Here is a 24419-nt window from a genome sequence, read left to right as displayed (position 1 = left end):
AAAAGTTTGAAACTTCATGGCACACTAGAGGGATAAATAAAAATTAAAATTGAGAAAAATAATAAAATTAATACTCTAAATATTAATACATTTTATAGTAATTAATTTTCTTATGTGAGACCTGTATGTAATTCTCTAAAAATAATTTTCTTATAATTTATCTAGAATACAGCTAGGGGCAATTACATATTTTTACAATAATAATTAATTATAGTTAGGACCCTAGAGATTGCAATGTTGAATTAAAATTTATTGGTCTTTAATTATGAATATGTTTCTTCAAGAGTCCTTAGTTGTGATTTTCTCTACTCTATATATATATATATATATTAAAAAGTAAAATGTATTTTTAAATTTTTAAAAAATAAAAAATTTTCAGATTGCACTGTAGATATACCATGCTATGATATTCAACCACAATTACTTCATATTGTAGATTGTAGATGTAGATTTATTATATAATATTTATTATATTATCTATTGGCTTTATTCAACTGTATCAGTTTTAATTAGGAGCTTTTACACACATAATCCATATCTTAAGACCAAGTAAAAATAGCCTATTCTTTCTTAAATTTTAAAAATGACTTTTTTAATATTTAGTTGATATAAATTTACAAAACTATCCTTTTAAAATTATAACACTCTATTTTTTACAAATACTAAGCAAACTTAAGACATAAGAAATGAGTGAATAAGAGAGACAAATGCAAGCTACAGTCATAATGGAAGAAACAAGTAGATCAAACTCGAAGATAGAAAAAAGCATAGAAGTATGAGTGAGCAACAATCATGAAAGTGAGAGACAAACGCGAGGCAAGAGACATCAACAGTACTCGACAAAATGGAGCACACAAGTGGGGAAACAAAGCTACAGAATTTTTTACAAACTGCATTTAATCCGTGTTGGCCAAATGATTATGTGTTTTTCATATTATTGATATGCGATACTACATCATTGATATATATCTAGATATCAATGATAAACAAATATGGTCTAATTCTTTAGTTACGTTGATTTGCAAGAGTATATTAGTGATATACAATAGTTCATAAATCAAAAACATGAAAATAAGATAATTATTTTGCCCAAAATAGATCAAACTAGGTTTGTAAAAAATTTTAGAAACCTTAGCTTATCACAAAAAATCAAATACCTAAAATAATAAAATAAAAATTCATGAACAATGAGAGAATAATATGTATTTTTTTAGTAATTCGAACAAATTTCATGATTAATGATAACAAATAATATATTATGAATAAATGATTTATTGATTCAATGAAGATATTAGCCAAATAAATGAAGATGATGAAAATTCGATGATAAATAATACTCTTCAACTTCTAAAAAACAGAATACAACATAACTTCAATTCAGATCTTGAACTACGCAATGTAGAATGTGGAATCTGATAATAGAGTTTAGTCTTCAATGTCAAATTTTAACTTCGTAATATACCTAGGGAAAATAAAGAGGAAAGAGAAGAAAAGCATTGGCGTATGAGACTTTCCTCATCTGTGATGAAAGAACGATTGTAAACACACAATATATTGTGTTTTAATAATATATTTATTCTGAGGATAAAACACATCTAATTAATTTTATAAATGAACTATATTCTAAAATATTTAAAAATCTCATCTATAATTTATAAGAGTTGTATTTTTTGAGGCTATTGAGCTAATTTACTCTTTTAATTATATACTTTATTTATATAAGATTTAATTAATTATTTTGCTTCATGTTGTTTGTTATTTTCCTGAGAACAAAAATGTTTTAATTTCAAATCTTTATATGTCAAACAAACTATAAACCCCCTGAGCTAACAGGAATTTATGGAGAATTGCATCTAAGATCCTTTAAGCCACTTAATTTTATATAATGCCTAATATAACCCAGAGATGATTTGAACCCTATACTAGTAATTAGTACATTTTGAAGCCTGAATGATCAAATTTAGGGCATCCTCACCTCCATCATAAATTTGGTCCTAATGTCTATTAATAAAATCCTCACCACGAAGATTTTATTATGGATTAGATGAAAATTTAAACTCTAAACTATAGGTCAGGGGCAATTTAAATCTTAAACTTGTCTTTGGTATATTTTGAACCATAAATAATTAAACATAGGGCAATTTAGCTTTAACTGTTAAAATGATACAAACATCCATTATTTTAAGTGTGAGCTTGGATATATCATCCTGAAATTTTAATCTGAAAAAATAATTACTAATTAAAGGGTAAATTAATAATTTAGTGGATTAATTAGATAATCAAAATTTTGGATAGCGAGTTTGTGTTTTGACTCTTTGAGTTGTTGAATGGACAAAATCAAATGAAAGAACATCATTTTCGAGTGAAGTGTGCGAGTACGGTAAGATTTTCTTCATTGTGCCATATGCCATAGCATACGTTGCATGAGTCATGGCATATGACACATAAATTTGACTCTAGATACGTGAGTCAGCTTGCAAAACTGAAGAAAAGGGGAAAATAAGCACGATGGAGAGGAGGTGGATGTGTGCTTTGCTAGGGCAAATATTTATAGCCAAGTGGGAGATATTTCTAACCTGTTGCTTGCCTAATAAGTTTCGTACTATCGTAAAATCCTATTCTATACTAACTTCTCTTAGTTTGAATTATAGATAAATTGAATTTGGGAGTTTTAAACAATTATTTTCTTACGCTTTTGTAATAAAAAGACTCCTCAAAGTTAAATTAAGGTTTTATAACTAGTTTGAAAGTTAATGGTTAAGCTTTGAAGTTGTAAGCTTAATTTAGCTTAAAATGACAAGTTATAAAGGGTGAAAGTTGGGTAAGAAGTGTGTTAGGGTGGATAAAAGTGGTAACAGGATTCAATAGGAGAATAAGTATTTAAGATAGGGAAATAAAAGTATTTGGATGCTTAACGAGACAATTAGTACTTTTAGTCAGTTCGATAAGTGACTTATAGTGCTAGTTTGTGTAGAATGGCATAATTGTATGTTGTTTAGCAAGAAATGAATTTGAGAAAGAGTATAATGTCATGGGTAACCTTTCTAAGTACGGAAGGGTAGAAGTAATTGGATAATTTATTATATCTATTAATTAGTTTAACTATTTCTGAGTAAATACCAGTGTAATTTGCAATTGAAATCGTCGTTATGTTTGGAATTGCATGTTTTAGCAAGTTTTAGAATCAAAAGGATTTGATTATAAATTGAAATAATTTTTAAAATGTTTTCTCTAAGTAAGTTACTGCATAAACATGAATTTCTTAATCTCATGATTAGCTGTTAACCGAGGGTAAAGTGGTAATTATAATGGAATTAGAGATTGGGATGATTAGTTGATAATTTAACTCACTAGGATGTTAAATGAATAGGTACAGGTGGAAGGATTGCATTTTGAGTCGAAGCAAGTGTGTGTGGTGAGAATTATTCTCACTATGCCATGCGTCGTGGCGTATGGAAAAAAAAAACCCCTTAAGTCATGAAATTTAGGTGAATTTCAGAGAGACAAATCTAAAAACACACAAAAGGAGAAGAGAAGAAGGGCAGGTTAGCTAGGGAAAGTCATTTCAGGTTATTGGAAGGTGCTTTTGATCGATAACTTAGCGGGTAAGTTACATATAACTCTTACCCTTCATTCTACCCAAATTTCTCTAAATATGAGTTATAGAGAAATTGAATTGGTGAAATTTTAAGGGTTTGATTCTTTCTCAATAGTGATAAAAAGGTTCTCATGAGTTAAATTAGAGCTTTGTGACTGATTTAAAGCTGAACAATAGAGCTTTGAACTCAAGTTCAATTTGGCCCTAATTCAAAGAGATTTTTGGGTAAAAATCTTACTTAACTTAAATGAGATCGGTTGAGGTGATGTAAAGTAGTAATTGAGTAATAATAGACTTAGAACAGATAGATGGAAGGGAATATACAGTTAAATTTAGCCATAAATAGTAAGTATGTGTCTTTAGTCAAATTGGACCAATTGACTAAATTATACTAAATGTGTTCAGATTAGCATATTGAGTGTGTAAATTGAGAAAGAAAGCTTGTGATAAGCTGTAGTGGTAATTGAAATCCATGAGTAACCTTTCTAATGATAGAAGGGGTGAGGTAACCGAACAATTTTCTTTATTTGACTATTTATTATAACTATGTATGAGTATGCTATCTATTGTATGAAATTGTTTAAACTAAGCATGTTTCATAGCATTGTGTGAATATTGTATGAAAATAGCTTTTGATTAAATAAATGAGTAAAAACATGTGATTTCATACTTTACATAAATATATGCTATGTGTTAAGGATATGTGTATGAATGAGAAACTTATAAATGGTTAGAAAAGCATAATCATAAAGGTGAGAGTTCACCTGAGTGGAGAGATGGTGATAAAACCATATGACATATTCTCCTTAATGCTTGATGGGGTGTGGTGTTGGAGAATTATACCTCCTTAGTACCTGTTAAGTTGCGGTATTGAAGAAAATCTCTTTAGTACCTACTAAGGTGCGATATTGAAGATTTAAGACTCCTTAGTATCTGTATGATATGATGTTGAAGTTAACAATACCCCATTGCATGTATTGGGGAAAACTATAGTCTAGAAGTATGATAGAACACCTTTAGTCGAGTGATTCTACCACTAAACGTGAGCTCAAAGCTAATGAGAAATATATTGATCTAAGGCAAGCCTATGATTTCAAGTCGAGATGATTTGTTAATTTAAACGATAGAGATCATGCTTATGTTAGTAAAGTAGTGTAAAGAGGTAAAATATGAAACATTGATATGATTTAAGTGAAACTTGTTATATATGTTATGTTTAACAATATATTATATATATATATGCTTTACTTTTATATAGTTACTTGTGATAGTCAATAAGAGTGAGTTACTCTGTTATTAAGAGTTTTATCTTACCCCCATGATTACATTTTTACAGGATAAAGCAGCGATCAGGGCAAGGGAAAAGAATTTAGGCCGGCTTAGAGTTGTTGAAGCCGTGTGAACTTAGAGGATTATGTAATCAATTAAAATCTTGAGTATATATGTGTAGATAAGTTGCCATAGGGTGGTATGCATGTTTTAAGTGGTGATTTTGTAAAATCTTAGCCCAATTGTGTATATATGTGGTGAAATGAATTAAGGGTTAAGATTTAGGTGTGTATGTGTTGAAAATGTTGTAAATGTTGATAAATCTTAAGCCCATATGTGAAATTATGATGAAATGAGTAATCTAGAGCTAAGATTGAGTAGTAAATATGATGTATCTAGATACATGATAGAGAAAAGGGCCAAGTAGGTCATGTTGTGCCAAGCGATGGCAAATTGTGAAAATTTATAAAATGTAAAATTGACCTTTGAGGGGTCAAATTTCGGTATATGTATATGATATATTATGGTTCATCAGGTGTATTAGGTCCTTTTAGACTTGATTCAAGGCCTTGTATGGTGTAACGAGAGAAAGGGATTAATTTGAGCACTTGGGTGGGCAAAATTTTTAGAAAAAGTGACTTTTTGCACCCCGAGTGTTCAAATTTTAATTGGACCTTTAGATCATGTCCAAACCTATTTCATTAGCTAGCTTATGAGATAAGCTTTATGTGGGTGCTTAAATCACTTCAATCAAACATCATATGTGAAAATGGGACATGCTGAAAGTTCATCATTTTGCTGTCAAAATGATAGCAGGAATTTTAGACATTTGCGCCATGGCTCATGGCATAGAAAGTTGGCATATGGCTCTGTACTATATGCCGTGGCGCATGTACTGCATGTTATGGCGTATGGCCCGTTTTCTAATTTAATTTTGACGTTTTGAATGCATGCAATAATTGAGAATAAAGTATATGATTTATTTTCACTACATATTGCTCTAATGCATTATGGTTTTGATGATTTTGCAAAAGAAGTATTTGGCCAAAGCTTTCCAAATAATATATGATTTCTGATTGGTGTGTTTGGCGTAATGATTTTGTTAATTTTCTCCTGTACCCAGAGGATATGGGAGGAGGTTACACCTATAGGTTTAGTTGAAGAGCTTAAAGGCTCGATGGATAAATGATCATGCAAATGTGTTATGGATTTTATGAAAATCGTTATAAGTATTTATATATACCTATATGTGTATGAGTTTATTGATTTGAAAAAAAAAAGATAATGCTTTTAATTACTTATTTAGCGTTATTCTTGTTAGTAGACATTTGATAAATTATTTAGTTACTGAAATGTTTATCTTAGCAGTGGTTATCATTTTTACAGGGCTTGACATCAGGAGCTCTAGAGGAAAGAGTCAGGCTAATAGTAGTGACACTGCTTATTGCCTCACAGGGTAGGTGTCATGAACTTGTGATATAATTTTGTTATATATAAGTTGCCATAGGATTTCATAAACATAAGGTGTCTAATGTACTTGTATAATTGTGTGACACTTAGCCCAATATGTGTAATCACATGAGATGTGTGATTTTGTAATCAAGGGCTAAAATATGTTGCCAAGTACATGTGTGTACAAATATATATATATATATATATATTTTATTTGCAGAAGTATGTGTGAAATTTGGCCAAGTGCATAAATGTGTAGTTTGCTCTAGTATGTGTGCTTCAAAGGCAATGTAATGGCCAAACTTTTGTATATGTGTGATATTAGTGATATAAATGGTTAATCAGATGTTAAATGTCTCATTAGATGTGGTCAAGGCCTTAGAAGTGGGTAATAACATATGGTTTGTAATTGGGGTGTTCAGGTGAGTGAAAATGACTTAAAACGATCATTTTCGTCTTAGTGTCCAATTTTCAAATGGAATATCAGATTAAGACAAAACATTTATGTGAAAATAGCTTACTTTAGAATTTTGTATCAAAAGTGCTATCTGACAGCAAAATTTCATACATGCACCGCAGTGCATGGTATACATGTTGCGGTGTATGTCACAAAACGAGAAGATATAGCTTTACACCACATGCCACAATGCATGTGCCACATATCATACATATGGCTCATTCAACCAAAAATCACCATTTTGCTTATGTTTTCTTCTTGTGCTTTATATATGCAATCTATATACTTTTGGTGGGCATATTTAAGAATTTTAACAATGTGAAATAATTTTCCAAAAGGTTTTAAGTGAGATCCCAATCCTTTATGGTTTTTTTAATCTAATTATACAAGTGTTGGAATTGTGTGTTATACCATAATGTCGTGAGAGCATTACATCGAATAGGTGGGATTGGATTTTTCTCTCTCTCTACATTTCTACCTCTTTACATTTCCTGGTGGCATTTGCTTCCTCTCCCTCTCTCTATAAGACCCTTCTATAAAAATTCTTCCCCCACCCTTCTACAGAAATTCCTCTCCCATAACAACTTCAAGGACAGATCCTCCGATAACAATCCCAATTTGTACTCTTTAAATACTTTTCAATGTACGAGTTTAAGGTCCACTAGTGTTGTCGTTGCTAAAGAAAAATCTCATACTTATCTAGTGCTAGCCAAATAGCATCGCTTTGATCACGATTAATCAACCTTGTTCTTTGAACTCATTGCCCAAGTTGATGATGGTTGGCTTGTCCCAAGCATTCAAGAGGCTAAACAGGGATGATTTAGTGCGAGTAATCATATTGACTGACTTGGGTTGAGCATTCTGTTTAGTGTGGACCTGACCACGATGAAAGATGTCTTCAAAGGTACATTAGAGGGTTTGCTATGATGGCTAGATTCAAGATTGCACTAGCTTGTGTCATTTTGATTGCTTTGAAAGGAGCCAAGTTCATAAATAACCGTGCGAGGTCATTTAGAATTTTATTTTCTTTTTTAGTAAATTAGATATTGATTTCTAATATAGGTGATTTGGATTCATATGTTTTTGTAATGATTTTAATTTAATTGTTGTAGAGTCTAGTTAATGGTGAGAAATTATATATATACACTTCTAGCCAACCTAACGAGTTTCATGATTTGCCACCGGCTGTCAACAAGAAGCATGGATTAGAAACAAAGAAGCAGGACAATGGCAAAAATAGTGTTAAAAATAAAGAAGCATGTGCCCCCTATGCTTAAAGCAAACAAACATTAATTTTAAATTAATGGTGGGGGCGAGATTGCTTCAAATTTAATTATTGAGGATTCAAATTATATCAAATATGAATTTAGAATTGAAATCGCCTTTGAACCTATAATTTATAGTCTGAATTTTCATTTAACAATATAATCTAAATATTCTTTGCAAGCCCAAAATACTGACTTGAAAATATTTTCAAACATGAAATTATTAGAGGACTACTGATTTAAAAAGAGAAACATTTTGCATAGAAATACATAACTTGTATGCATGAAACTGAACATTTCTTTTTTTTTAAAAAAAAAAACCGAACATTTCCTTATATAAACCTAAGATTACTTATTAATTTTCCAATATTTTTTTGGGAGAATGACAAATGAAGACTTTATAAGAAAGTTAATGTCAAATTAAGAATTTTCAGTACTAAATATGAGGAAAGAAGTATTGAATTTGAGAACTTTAGTATTGACAAAATTCTAATTTGATATTAACTTTCTTTTAGGATACATGCTGCTTGTTCTCCCTTTTCTTTTTTTTTTTTTTCACCAAACTTGGAGAAATACAGAACGTGTATGCATGGAAACCACATGCACTTGTGAAAGAATGAACATATCCTTATCAATAATTAGAGTTTTCTTGTTATTTTTTTTTAAAAAACTTAGATAAAATTTTCCAATATGTGGTAACTACATTTAGGCTTGGAAAAAAATAAAAAAATTCCTTGTAAAAAACCTAAGTTTACTTATTAATTACCCTGTTTTTCTTTTTTTCAAACTTGGAGAAAAACAGAACATGTACACGTGGCAACCATATATGCACTTATAAAAGAAGGAACGTGTCTCTGTCAATAATTGGAATTTCCTTGTTAATTCTTTGCGAAACGATAAAGTTTTTTCAAGGAAATGTTGGTATTCATATATCCCTATCAATAATTAGAGTTTGTTTGTTAATTTTTAGAGAAACTTCGATAAAATTTTTACAAGAAATTGTTCGGTTTTTGCAAGAAAATATTTGATTTTCGCATGCGCATATTCTGTAATTCGATGCAAGATGTATTCACTTTTCCAACTTTAAGGGGTAGTTCATCATTTTATATTCGAAAATATTTCCAAGTCAGTCCTTTGAAGCCATAATCTCAAAATTCATTATTGGCCGGAAAAAAAATTAAGGTTTGTTAATATGGAGCAATTACTAATTGGAAGAGGGAAAAAATCCGATACCTGACATTTCGATCACATGTGTGCACATGAAATCCAGACTTGCATACATGTTCGGCCAATGGAATGAAATAAGCATGAGTTAAAATCGAGAAAAAAATGTCATTTAAATATTTCTTTTAGGAAATAAATAATAAAATATTTTTTGAAAAATAAAATAAGAAAGAATGATCGGAAAATCTTGATGAATAGGAAAATCCTATATTAGAACCCAGAATGGTCTAATCACTTTGAGATCCCAGAGAAATTTTGTGGAATTAATTTTTTTTAACGTAATTATCTCACAAAACCTGGATCCAACTCCCTCGATCGCCCCTCGCCCCCTCTTTCTCTGAACCCAATAACAGCTCCATCTCTAACAATGATTGAAGCTAAGTCCACTAAAGAACATATTCAAAATTGAGCCCTCTCTCTCTCTCTCTCTCTCAAAATCAATTCAAGTCAAAGCAAATAATACTTCTACACCCTAAGGGTGGGTAAATAAAATTTGTGGAGTTTAAATTGTTGTTTGAAGCATGACAAGTCAACTAATCCGCACACTTATCTAAACACATGATTGAAAGTTACAGTCTAAGTCCCTAATCTTTATTAATAGCATTTAAGAGAAAGTGGTTCTTGTTGAATCAGTGTGAAGGCATTTGTTGAAGCTAAGCAAATGTTGACCTAAGTGAATTACTATTCCAACAAAGGTTAATACCTTCTAGGATATCATAAGTTTTGCAATAATGCTGAGATAATAATCAAGACATTTAGAAAAAACCTATAATTCAATTTTTCTGATCGTCTTCTATAATTCCTCCAAAGGCAACAAAGTTGTTGCTGGTAACAAAACTGTCAATGTCTAATCTTATCCAGCCATAATCAATAGAGCACTATTTTGCATGAGTCCAATGATGATTGTTGATAAGTTTCGAATGCATATTGAGATTATTGATAATGTCTTGGGTGCAGGTGAAGGTGATGTCCCTGGCAAGATAGTTTTCTTCAGAATAAATGACTTTGCATCTTTTCTTCTAGATATTCTAGCATACATGAGCAAAAAATCTCTATAAGGGAGTTTTTTTCAGTGGTATTTTTTTTTTTTACCAACTTCTTTCAGTGGTATTTGGAAAGCCCAAAGAAAGGAACTTACTATTTACTAGTTACAATTACAAACTAATAATTTTCATATCAAATGTTAGCGTAAAGAAATGAACCAATGATTGGAGCAGATATACCATATGAAGAAAGATGTTACTAGTGCTTGATAATTTATTTCTTTCAATTACTCCGTAGACATTGCTTCTGTTGATTTCCACATACCTCTCATAAGTATTTATGTATGTTGTGCGTGCAAGTACTTTTGAGTTGAGTGTCTGTCATTTACTGTATCCCATTAAAGCTTACACGCGTCCTTATTTCTATTAATAATTACCAATAAATTGTCAAATACAATGATTCATGATGGATTGGGACAAAACTGGCGTTAAAGCAACCAGGTTATCAAGCTATTAACTTGAATCCGATGAGGGCAAAAAATTGAAACTGAGTTGTCACGATCTAAGTAATTTTAGTTATTGGCAAAACAAAATAATCACTAAAGTCCCGTTTGGTTAATAAAAAAAATTAAAATGAAATGGATTAAAAAAATAAAGTAAAAATAAAATGATAAAAAATGATAAGTGAATTTTATTCATAATAGAGAGGGGTAATTAATTTATAGGGTTAGAAATCATGATTTATGAGATTGGAGAGTGTTATGATTCCTACATTTATAATAAATGTTAATGAGTTTTATCATTCTTATCATAAAAAATAATGATTTAATTTTTATTTTTATTTTTAATCAATTTTATTTAATTCCTTTCTAGTAATGAAACATGACCTAACTTATTTGAAATAGTTACTAGGAGCCATGAACTTGAATTCTAATTATAAAAAAAATAAAATAAAATAAGAACTCAGTTGCAATTGACCAAGCAATTTGACTTAAACAAAGTAGTCACTAGTGTTATAATTTTCATTAGTTGCAGCTAATAATCTTGTCGAAATAGTCATTAACAAATCTGAAAGTTACTCACCTCCAAACTTACACTTAAATGATTAAAAAAGTTCCAGAAAGTTAGTTGTTACTTAATTATAATCATTGGCCTAGTCAGAGTTGCCCCTCACAAATAAGAAATAATTACTGATTTTAAGACTCTTACTCTAAAATGATTAAAAAAAGTTTCGAAAAATTAGTTACCACTCAATTCTAATCAATAACACAATCGAAGTAATTATTAAAAAAATTGTAAAAAAAATTAGTTATTGTTAACTATTAAGTTATAGTCAATAACCCAAAATAATCAAATCAAATTAGGGGCAATTTTTATTTCTTGAAAAACATTAATACCAGAAAATCCTTAGAAATTGTGGAATGATCTTAACATTTTGTGGTCCTTTTTTATTATTTTTTTTATCATTTGCATATTTAAGGAGTTTTTTTAATTACAAATACAACATTAAAAGCAAATGAGCTAGCCCTTCTACTTCTCTTGAGTTTGCATTGTTTCAAAATTTTATCCGCACCTGTTTGAGAAGTGGTGAAAAATCTGGTCACCATTTTTCTCTGAAGACGTCAATTTCTTTCCACTCTATTTTACATTCCATTTCATTCTGTGTACTTTGCAAGGCCAAAGAAAGGCAAGCACAGAAGTTAAGAATCAGTCAAGAAGGTGATTGAAACATAGAAGAGAAGAGAGTCATGGCTAATCAGATCTTCACCTCCCCCTTCCCCTCCCCCTCCCCCTCCCCTCCCTCTTCCTCGTCCTCCATATCCCATGTGTTGGCTACTATCCTCTCTTTCATAATTGAACATACTCATTCTAATATCTTCCACATTAGCTTCATGATAACCCCTCTGTACCTAAAACAAGTTGCAAAATGGACATTGGAAGAAGCAGAGCAAAATTGTAAGGAAGAAAGCAAAGGATTTATAAGATGGTGTGAAAGTTAGTTAGAGGAAAATAAGGGCCAGTTTGTTTTCTGTTTTTCAAAACAAAAAAAAAAAAATTGCATGGTTAAGTGTCTTGGATTTAAATGTTTTCAAAATTATTTTAAAAACAAAAGATTAAACAACTTAGAGCTATTTTTGTTTACCTTTTTTTTTTTAATTTTTAAAACACATTACATTTGACAGTAATATATTATCTTTAGTTATGACCAGCATTATCATTAATCATTGTCGACCGCTACTATTGGTCCATTCCAAAATTGTTTTCAAATTAACATGAACAAACTAATTTTCATTTCGTCTTGTTTTGAAAAACAGTATTTAAAAATTGGTTTACAAAATATATTTTTTAAAAAAAAAATGAGAACAAAATCAAACTCTAAGATACTGACCTGAGCATCCTTCACGTTTAATTGATTCTGAAGCTGCCAAGCAAGATTTTCATCATGACTGTTATCAGGAATCTCCCCTTGTGTCATAGGATGCTTTGCCTGATGTTTTCTATTTTCATATTCTTCAAGAGTAAAAACAGTTGTATCTTCTCGCTTCTCCTTGTCCCTACGTTTCCGACCCTTGCGGGGCTGACGCTCCTGATTTGGTTGACTCAGTTTCTGAAGTAATTTCTGGGCAGCTGCTTGATTTTGAATAGGAACAGATTCCACGACTATATGGAAGAAGGATAAGATCACAGCATTACAACAGGAGAAAAGAATGGGATCTATAGAAAAAAGGGGGGGGGGGATCTAGACAACCCTGTAACTTAGACATAGTAACAGAAGAAAAGAATCATCAATAATAAAAATAAAATGGGATTGAAGCAAATCCCGGAACTTAAGTTAGATAGTGAGCTTTATAAAATTTACAGTATGCTTGTGATGGAACTGCACTATTATCCCATTAACAACTGTGAACTATTGAGTAATTACAATCAAACCAACCACCTCAGTGAGAAACTGATAGGTTTAATTCAGAAAACACAGCCTAGCCGAAGACCTCACTGGAACAGTACGCGCTAGAAACAGATTTTGGAGAAGTGAAAAATGTATTTTCATTCATTCCCTCCAAATTTACAAGGCATGGAAACTTAATAGGAGAAATATATATTTACAAAAAATGCACACAATAAATGTAAATATTCTCCATACTTAAGGTTCATAAAAGTAAATGATTTTCCACACTTCCCCTCCAATTAAATCATAGATATTGATCATGTTTAACTTGCTCACACATTCATCAAAATTTTCTTTTAAAAGTCCCATGGCGAGGATGTCAGCAACTTACTTCTTTGTTGGGACATATATTAGACACACAATTCCACTTTCAATTTTTTCCTTGATGAAATGTCTTTGCACTTCCACATGTTTTATTCTATCATGTTGAATTGGATCATAGGAGATACTTATGGCTGCCTTGCTATCAGAGTAGAGCTTGACAGGTAATTCCACATCAATCTACAATTCTTTCAGAAGTATTTGCAACCACAAGCCTTCACAAATTCCATGAGCAACAACTCTGAACTCAGCTTCTACAGCCCTTCTGGCCGCCACATTTTTCTTGCTCCTCAAAGTTACCAAGTTTCCTCATACAGAGGTATAATACCCATATGCGGATCTTCTATCCTTTGAAGTTTGTGCCCAAACAGTGTTAGTAAATATTTTTACATTGGGTTGTTCACCCTTTTTAAAGAATGGTCCTTTTACAGGGGAACCTTCCTCAAAATTATGTACACAGCTCGTAGGTGGATTTCCTTTGGTGAGTGCGCATGCTGACTAACAAAGCCTACACCAAAGGCAACATCTAGATTCGCAAGTGATAGGTATCTTACTTTACCCACCAAACTCTGATCTCTTCTCATCAACTAGCTGGCCTTCTTCTTCCCACTCTTCTTCCTCTTCCCCATCTTTGCTTTCTTCTACCTTCTTTTTCTTCTTCTTTACTGCAATGGGAGTATCACATAGCTCGCAACCAAGTATTCCAGTTTCTATCAAGAGATCAAGAACATATTTTCTTTGTGAGATATGCATTCCTGTCTTTGACCTTGCAACCAATTATCTAGTTTCTATCAAGAGATCAAGACATATTTTCTTTGTGAGATACATATTCCTTTATTTGATCTAGCAACTTCCATACCTAAGAAATAATGCATTTGATGTGGATCGTTTCGTTCAAATTCAGAAGCTAACACTTTCTTTAGTCTCTCCATCTCTTCAATGTCATCACTAGTTAGGAAAATATCATCCACATAGACAATTAGTATGGCCCTTTTCCTTCCTTTTGTCTTATAAAGAGTGCATAGTTAGATTGGCCTCACTAATCGTTCCCTTTTTGCTCTGGTTTTCAAAATCAAGAGGAAGGGTCATATAAACTTCTACTACTAAGTCACCATTAAGGAAAGCATTCTTAATCTCTAGTTAATGAAGTGACCAATCAAAATTTGCAGCTAAAGATAATAGTACTCTAACTATGTTAAGCTTTACAACTGAGGCAAATGTCTCATTGTAGTCTATGCCATAGGTTTGCATGAACCCTTGGGCAGCAAGACATGCTTTATATTCCTTCAAAATTCCATCAGCATTATACTTTAGTGTAGAGACCCATTTGCCTTCAGCAAGCTTCTTTCCTCTTGGGCTCTTGGCAAATCAACTTCTTCCTAGGTATTATTCTTTTCCAAACAGCTTTCTACCATTTGGTATTTCAAGAGTTTCATGGATATTGCTAGGGATTTTTACCCTATCAATAATAGTGGTGAAAGCACATAATCTTAGAGAAAGAGCCTTACAAGACACAAACATCTTTATAGGATAGAAAGTAGATGAGCAAGGTTGCTTCCTTAAAGCAATGGGAAGATCAAGATCAGTAAATTCGATTACTTGTTTTGGACCATCTGACTTGCTGGATGAATCAGCCTCTAGGTGCTCAAGATTTTCCCCAGGTTCCAAGTCTCCTAGTACTTCAGCCTCTTGGTATGACTCTCTTGGTGCTTCAGGTAAAAGTTACTCACTATTTTACGATTTGTTCTTTCAAGTATAAAGAGACAATTCCCCTTTGTAGTTTTTCTATATCTTCTCTTATTTTCCTATTTTCCTCAAGTTTTGACCTAAGTAGATGGACTAGTGATGGGTAGTGGAATCAGGCACAATTGAACAAGGTTCAAGCAATGGAGGTGAGTTTTGAAGTGGGATCTCTATCTTTATCAGGCTCCTCACTTTCATAACGCTTGTAACTCTTTTGTGTTGGTGAATAACCCAAAAAGATATATTTAACTACACAGGGTCAAGTTTAGGACTTTGGTGAAGATGGACAAAAGATGTAAACTAGAAAATTCGAAGGGTAAGATTGGTCTTAACATGGGATGCAGGATATACATGGTGTAATTTTGGAGAGTAACTCGAATGACAATACACAACCTAACATTTTTTTATGAGATATATGGCAGTGAGAACAGCATCCCCCTATAAGTATTTTGGAACATTACAAGTGAACATGAGGGCTCATGTCACTTTTAGAATATGTCTTTTTTTTTTTCTTTTAGCTATTCCATTTTGTTAGGCGGGTATGGACATGGGTACTTTCATGGATGATGTCATGTTCCTAAAGAAACATACTCAGAGACTAGTTAAAGTATTCAATGCCATTGTCAATGTGTAAAATTTGAATAGCTGATCAGAATTTATTCTTAATCATAGCATAAAAGTTGGGGAACACAGATGAAACCTTATAAACCTTAAACCTATAATTTACTATCACTCCTTAAACAAGCAGACCCAACAAAGACGAAGAAGATCATCTACGAAAGTAATAAACCACTTGTTATTGGTGTGGTTGTCAACACGAGAGGTCCCAACAAGTCACCATCATGTATAGCTGTGAAAGGTTTAGCAGGTGTATGCTTAGCTCTAAGAAAGAAAGTTTAATGGTGTTTAGAATGTTGACAAACCTCACACTGGAATTTACCAATATTCTGACTCACCAAAAGCAAATTACAATCGAGTTTGGGCACCTTGAGAACAAATTCTAAAACAATAGAACATGATATACGAACACTTCCTCTCTCAGCAACCAGTGCTAAGGAACCATTTACAATCTTTACTTCAATATTCCCAACACAAAGGGTGTAAGCGGTGAAAAACAAATGACAATTAGTCCTGTGATCAGATACCCCTAAATCAACAATCCATATTATTGCATTTTGAGACGCCTTCTAGGCTTGAAGAAAGGACCCACTTTCCACCACTGATGCTATAGGTATAGATCTAAGAACATTAGTCATGATACTTAAGAGTATTATCACTCCTACAACATCAAACAGAAAATTACCCTCATAGCACAGACAAATTAGAAGCCACGCCCCCACAACTTGAAGCCATAGCACAAAATGGCAAACAAATGACCAAGATGCGTTGAAAGAAAGTTGCCTAGACTTGGGAAATGTTGGGATCTGGCCGAAATCACCAAGTCATCACTGAAGCAAGTCATGGTGCCTTATTGAACTACTTGCATGCCCACGCACTTCTAGAAGTCAGTTGGTGGGTGCAAAACGTTGAGGTGGAGCATGTGAGCTACACATGTCACCATTCATTGAGGTTTTACTTGGGTTGGCTGATTGGAACCTCCTCTTCTTCATGGGGCTGGCAGTAGAAGTCAACAATGCATCCACCATCATGCAAATGAACACACCAAAACATAGTTGAGGAGGCCACATACAATTCATAACCCAAAAACCCTAAATTGCTATGTATGAACCTCGCACTCTAATATCATGCGACCTAGAGAAAAATTTTGGAGAAGTGAAAATTGTATTTTCATTCATTACCTCCATTTCTACAAGGTATGGGAACTTCTTTGGCAGGCAAAAATATTTATAATCAATGCTCACAATAAAAATAAATATTCCCTATACTTATGGCTCATAAAAGTAAAGGATTTCTCACAAAGAAAAACATCAAGCAAAATGGAACCTCACACTGGTCTCACTCCCACACTAGCATTCGAGAGGCTAATACTCTCCTCACCAATTCTGTCATGCCTCTCCAAACACTCCCTACCACCACTATATGTTAGAACCCGTTACATGATTTCCTCCTCCTTTGCCAACTCACCTTTCACCTTTATCTTTTTCTATCTCCTATAAACTTGGGCTGACATGCCAATCCCACTATTATTCACATACCCATCAGTTTGTAATTTTACTTTTATATCATTCCAATAATTGGAATCAATAATCAAAAATGAAAATGAAAAGGGATTGAAGCCAGTCCTGTGATTTAAGTTAGCTAGTAAGGCTTGGGCACTATATATGATTTAAAACATGCTCATAATTCCACTTTCGCATCATTCAAATAATTTGAATAATTGTCTGATGAGCAGTTCATTGTCAATGACTATTTGTAACAACATGGATGCTAACAGAAACAGAAAGTCTCATGACATTCAATCTAACAACTAGCTAGCAACAAAAATTGCCAACTAGGAATAGCATCAACCTACTGATACTTCAAAAATTACATCAACTCCACCCAGTCAATCAAAAGGAATGACTTAATGGACTGGTTTAGATCGAACCCAGCTTCCTGATAGGCATTTAGAAAGAATATATAACATTGGATAAACTAACAGGCCAAAACCTCTTAATAAAATACAGTGAAAAATGCTAAGACTTTTATAGCAACAATTTTCTATGAGCCTTTCACTATTTTCATCGTTCCTGTATTAATTTTCTCGTTTTGTTCAATCCACTACTAACAACCAAACTCCAAGCTCTAAACTAGCTATGTTTTCTTGATCCTTCTCAATTTAAGTACTCTCCCTTATCAGTGAAAGTACTCTCATTTATAAATTTTGGAGGAAGATTTATAAATAATAATCATATTTAAATTTAAATTATTAAATATTAAAGTATCATATCTTAATAAGGTGCTCTTAAAACAAATATAATATTTTTTACTCATCAGTCAGCAATGGTAGTCTGATAATCACTCAATAACTGGTTAAAATAATTAGTTAAAATGATATTTTGGTCTTTTGTAAGTAAGAAATAACATTGGTCAATTAAGATTTATTTGTAATTTGTATGACTTTATCAACATTAATTTTCTTAGAGGGTATTAATTTGTAATTTTTTGAACCCATTTATGTAATTTTCTAAATTAACTAACAGTCAAACTAAAGGACATTTAATGAGGGAGCAACATTACTCCGTTTTTAATACATGAGAGGCGACATTGCACTGCCTTTAACCTGAGGGTGTGCCCAATGCACCTGAAATAAAAAACAATCAAGGGACAAAATAGCACTTTAACTCATTTTAATTTGATAGCAATAGACTAAATTTGAGTGTTTTCCCAATCCAGATTTAGTTGTTATTATGCTAAATTCAATGTCGCTTAACATTAACTCACTTTTCTGAATACGAGCAAAGTTAGTCAAGTTACTACAAACCATGGTGAATTCTTAAGCAAAATACAATCATCTCATAATTGGTTAAAAATTAACTCCTGAATAATGGGAGATGACATTTGGACCTTTGTAAGGGAATTATTAACAGTTTGGCCACTCCCAAAAACCCAAAAAAAAAAAAAGTTGTCAATACAGTATCATAGTTGTTGATCTCAAAAGGGTCATTGCTTCAAGAGACTAAAGTACCTCACAGGGGACTCAAATGTCATTCTCTTGTGAATAATTATGTGCGCAGCATATGCATGATGTTAATTAACTCGGCTACACTTTATCTTTATAGCATTTAAGATCGTCATTCATTCTTGTTAGAAGCTTTTTTTATGTATTAAGGCTATTTTAAATAAGTTAAATACTAGGGACAATATTGTATATTTTCCTTATCCCAAAGTTTATTGGTGTAAATTCTCTTATGCCTTGAGCCTCCATATATGGGCACTCCTCACTTCTAAATGCATTAAGGTTCCTCTCAAAGATAATTGACAATTCTCTGGTGGATTCTCCTTGATCCAAATTATCACTTATGCCGATATTTCCTTTCCACGGCAAAAATATATTATCTCTAAGTAACACAATATTCTCAATCAATAATAACAGTAATTCAATTACGAATTAAGTAGCATTTATGGGGCAATAGGAGCATCGACTGGGTTTAATACCCATATGCAACCCCATCCATAAACTGCCTTTTTGCACAGCTGCTTCCAACATTTTCCTAGGGGATTTATGAGTTGCAACCCAATTAATAGACTATTACATAGACACTCTTCTCTTAGTTCAGAAGCAAGAGCAACAGAGACATTAGTCAACGATATCAACTCCAGATGAATCTAATTTTGGAAAACCATGACAATGGAAAGTTATCAGAGAAAGGAATGAGAGGAAAGCAGCACCTTCTTTTGGTCTAGTCCCCGAACTGCTAGGCTTATCTTCAACTGATTCTGGAGGCAATCTAGATTTCTGATTTACATCCATGCTTTCTGATTTCTGACGAGGGTATTGCTGGCTACCAGTTGACCCCATCCCAGTTTTGCCAGCCACAGCAATAGGCTTAAGTGTTCTAAAGTTAGAATCTCCATAACCTGCAGGTCCTGCACGAGATCACACTCATTGTCAGCTCTATGCAGCTATTCATGTGTTTTGAAGTGCATAAAATCCATTAGGTGTCTGAATGTCTGTTAACAGTTTAATACAACAAGGAATCCATAATACATTCAAACTTCGAATTGTAACAACAAATGGATTTCAAAAATAAGATAACAGCAAGCTGGAACATCTTTATCAATGTTCTAATTCAATGCCGATGAAGATCATAATTGTTAACCATAGAGAACAATGACTAATAACCAAAAAATTAATTAAAAAAGAAAAATAATAATACCTAAGGCAGTTAAAATGCTAATAGCAGGTCCATCATCATTCGCAAAAAATACACACTCTAGTGGAGAATATTCAAAAGAGAATCATTTAAAAATGAATAAAACTCTCAATAAACTAACGGAAGAATCACTTCTGGGTTTCTGGCACCAAGAGTAGTAGCTATAGTGCTTTTTTATACTACCTTTTTCATATAATAGAAAATGTCCTAGGTTTCAGCCCTCAATTCTGGTTCCAATATTAGACCCTAAGTATACTTGTATCATCAAGTTTGGACATTAAATAGCTAGAGAACTTCACAGATCACAGATTATCAGGCATTCAAGCTCAATACCTTATCCAAGTATAGGCAATGTGTTGAGAGACCATTTCAGGCTCATTTTAGAAGAATACGTCAAAGGCTGAATTAGATATTTTTGTGACTGTTTTGGCAATAATTATTTTCGAGACATTTTAGGAGTCTTTATGAGGTCCCCCAACGTTCAATTCTGTTATTTCTTTGGTTGCTGCATTCTGTTCTGAGATTTTAGGGGATTTTTTCTGAATTTATTTGATTATTTTAATGTATTTCCACCTCTACAAGTAGGCTAGAAACTTCAAAAGCTACTTTGATTGAAACAAAAGTTATTTCATCCATATTTGGAGAATCTCCTAGGCTTTTGGCTATTAAGATTATTTAGAGTGAGATTCTCACTTTATGTTCTTAATAGTTTCCCTTCATCATACTATTATTATTCTGCTTGAGCACTTGCCACAATGATTTGCCACGTTAATTCCCATGCGAAAGTCTCCCTTAATTTCTTATACTTTTAGCTTTACTCCCATAGAAGAGGAAGAGCATAAAACCAACATGCTTTCAAGCAAAACTGACCTGAGGGAGATCCAACATGCAGCTTCACAAATTGAGGAGGTCTGTCTGCTTCACTTTCTTCTACCTTCCTTAAAGATGATCGAGAGAATCCTGAATATTTTTTGTTCATCTGCCATTCGTCATAAAGCGATTGAACAACACCTCCTAATATGGTCAATACTCCAGAATTTAAACAAACTATACCACCACGAATCACAGTTTTATCTTCCAAACGAACCTGTCAAATAGAATATGATAGCGATATCAATTAATTAAAAATGATAATAATCAAGAACATGCACACAATAAGGATACATGATGCAAACAAACACGTAAAAGAGAAAGAAAAAGAGAACAATAGATCAATAATATAATGTAGTAGAAACCTAGAAAATATAACTGTACCAATTAAAACAAATATTTAGGTCAATCATAATTAACAAATAGTAACTGTATCAATTAAAATATTTCAAAACATGCATCAACTGATGAAAACTTTCATTACCAAATTACAGACCAGAAGTTATCTTATAACAGCGTTTGTATACAAGACATCATAACACAACTTATACTTTCCCCAAGAAAGAAATGAGAGCTATCAGCAACTTGAAGCTTGACAATGCAGCTCAAAGCACAAAACACCAATATTTACCTGACTCTTATTACTACTATTGTCCACCACCATGCAAAAATTAGTGACTTGACAAACAAAACCAATAATTTCATATTGCTTTTGTGAATAAGCACTGCGTTATAGCACATAGTTACAAGCCATAAACCAGAATTTCCCAGCTAAACTGAAAGAGCAACAATACCAAAGGAGCTTTAAAGTGCAAGTGCCCATCAATTTGCAGGACCCTTCTATAGAATCTCAAGCATTCCATTGGTTCTAAACAGAACTACCAATCATTCAATCAATACTCCCCAAAGACCTCAACTACCATGGGAACAATTCTTCCACCTCTCTCTCTAATGACTTAAACAACTACATCACTACAACTGGAAGAGCTTTAAATTCCAGATATAGCCTCTTCTATACCCAAGCTAGTCATTCCACCAAAACGAGCTTTTCACAATCATCATATGTGCTTTTATTGCCAAAAGCAAGCCAAACTTCAGATTTAATCCCATTTATCATACTTAAAAATTAAAACATTGACATTTTCAGATTTCATATCAAACTAAACTACCATTCTAAATTTTCCACATTAACAAAAATTTAATTTTGACCAGGTCACATGTCAGAATATTTATCAACCACATATATTTTTATTCCTGAAATTCAAGTTATTGACTGTAGTCAAACATTTAGAATTACAGACAAAACTATTGAACTACCCTGACATTTGACAACATACTTAGAATTACAACCCCAATATATGCCTTATAGCACGCTTAACTCACATTCACAATATGTTTAAGGGAGCCAGCCTGATTAAGCCCATGCAAGTCTAACATAAAAACAAAGCATAGTTGCCACTCTCTCCAATCCTATATATTAGTCACCTTCTAGAACAATTAGATGGTCCCATATATTAGCCACTTTACATAAAAAGGTGGAACATTAATTAGGGTTTTCTTTTTAAAATTCATGCTTTCAAATTGGAGTAAACTTGGAAGGTCATTTAATTCTTAGACCATTTTAATGATTTAACTACCTCCCCTTTGGTCCTTGTGAGATAGTTAGAAGATCCCTACATTTAGGACCGAAAAGAGTACATTACATTTACCTCCTCTCTCCTCCGTCTGTCTAATCTACTAGGAGAACCAAGTATAAAGAGAATTTCAGTACCTTAGTGCCAGGAACAACATTATCAGGCGTAAGTGGGATGTGAGAATATTCTATGGCAGTTATATCAGAGTTCCCATCTGTGAGACCTAATCTAAGAAGTCGCCGATCACCTGAGCTTCTTGAAAATTCATCCACAGTACTACTAGAAATGTCCCTTACTGAAGATATCTGCTCAAACGAACCAGGACCAAAAAAAAAGTCATGATGTATGAAGAGAGAGTGTGCAACTGTATAACTAAAGCAGTTCTGGAGTCATAAGATTCAAGAAAACCAATTCCCACTGCCTACGGTTGATGGTATGAGAATAAATAACCAAAGCATTAGCCAAAAAAAATGAAAACATTATTAAACTGTTGGCCTTTCTTGTTCCAATAAATTTTTAATCTAGTCCGAATAATTTAAAAAGAAAATTGTAATTAAATCTTTAGAGTTTAAATAATTCTTAGCGTAGTCCCTCGTCGTAGTTTTGTTAATTTTTTATTAAATATACGATTGATTTTGCTTCATTATCCATACTTTTACCTCTTTCGTGAGTACAAATCGTAATGTTTGGAATTTTGAATAGCAAGACAACATATAGTTATTAATTACACAAATAAAATTGAACAAAAATATTGGCATTTAAAAAGAAAGGGCTAATTTAAAAAGCTTGAAAACTATAAGGTCTCAATTACAAGTTTTCAAATCATAAGAACTAAAGTAAATTAAAACAAGTGAGGGATACTATGATCAGAAGTATAATTTATCATTTAAAAGAAAAAGTAACTAAAGAACCGTAATCAGGATTTAGAAGCAACATCAATCCATAACTTTCGTCCACTAGTAAATCCACACAGTATCTAAAAAAAGCACGAAATCCCAGATTTTGATTCGTCCACTATACAAATGCAAACATACAGAGTTCAATAGAAAGTAGAAATAGGGGTAATAATTTGCCTGTAGGACTTTGGGGCCCTGAAGATAAGAAGACTTGCGAAGACGAGAAGGGTCGGGCAAGGACTTGCCTCCGATTAATCGAAGGTCCAAATTCAATAGCTCCGACTCAACAGAATCAACCACCTTCGTTGCATCAATGGCTAGAACGTAGTGAATGGTGATCGTAGCCTTCACTTGCTGCAGGTCTCCGAAACACCAACCTCTTGTTCTCAGGGCTTCTAACACAACTTCCGGCTCCTCCGATGCCTTCGAAGCCGTCTCCATCTTTTTAAGCGCCACAGTGTAGTGAATGAAATTCAAGAAGGAGAAAAGGAGAAAAGTGAGAAACCACGGAGTTCAGGCTCAGCATATTTGAACATGTAATTTGAACCCAAAAACAAAAAGAGAACATATATCCTAAAATGCAAAAGTCCGCACTGTGGTTTGGTTCAATGTCATTGGGCCTATTTGGTTGAGCCCATTATTTTTCTCATCTGCAGTTTGGTTTCTCAGGTCCATTTTGTAATAGACAGAGCATAATTTTTAGGGAACATCTGAAAACCCCTGAAGAAATCTTATATATCTTAAAGCCCATCTAATTTTTCACTGTTATACTGTTCATATACAGTGTTTTCCCTCAAATGGCCCTACTTGATGTTGTTCATCTACCGTGTTTTTCCCTAAATATCCTTTTTATGTGGGTCCCATCTTTTTGTGTCCATTATTATTATTTCAGAAAATTATCCTATCTTCCTCACTCTCACCTTCTAGGCCTTTCTATCCTTGG

At 32.8% G+C, this 24419-nt stretch overlaps 1 protein-coding gene across 1 annotated transcript; it reads right to left on the bottom strand.

Annotated features, from left to right (window-relative positions):
• Positions 1-11754: 11754 nt before the first annotated feature.
• Positions 11755-23996, bottom strand: LOC129309467 (uncharacterized). Its single transcript, XM_054951057.1, has 6 exons — positions 23654-23996; positions 22718-22885; positions 20947-21163; positions 19592-19789; positions 12638-12909; positions 11755-12158 (listed from the first exon to the last, which is right to left on the bottom strand). Exons 1-6 carry the CDS (start codon positions 23915-23917, stop codon positions 11949-11951), a joined length of 1329 nt encoding a protein of 442 aa, XP_054807032.1. The 5' UTR covers positions 23918-23996; the 3' UTR covers positions 11755-11948.
• Between the last annotated feature and the right edge of the window lie 423 nt (positions 23997-24419).

This window comes from Prosopis cineraria, unplaced genomic scaffold (assembly GCF_029017545.1).
Source record: "Prosopis cineraria cultivar Desert tree isolate PC_DT_omini unplaced genomic scaffold, ASM2901754v1 PC4, whole genome shotgun sequence".
Taxonomy (NCBI): Eukaryota; Viridiplantae; Streptophyta; class Magnoliopsida; order Fabales; family Fabaceae; genus Prosopis; species Prosopis cineraria.
The sequence above is the reverse complement of the archived record's forward strand: the minus strand, read 5'-3'. Positions and strand labels throughout refer to the sequence as shown.

What these genes read in the sequence shown, in the direction of transcription:
- LOC129309467 (XM_054951057.1), bottom strand. Translation starts at nt 23,917, where the DNA reads ATGGAGACGGCTTCGAAGGCATCGGAGGAGCCGGAAGTTGTGTTAGAA. An exon ending in AGGGCCCCAAAGTCCTACAG is followed by an intron (nt 22,886 to 23,653) that starts GCAAATTATTAC and finishes TCGTTTGAGCAG; the next exon opens with ATATCTTCAGTAAGGGACAT. An exon ending in GCATGTTGGATCTCCCTCAG is followed by an intron (nt 19,790 to 20,946) that starts GTCAGTTTTGCT and finishes GATCTCGTGCAG; the next exon opens with GACCTGCAGGTTATGGAGAT.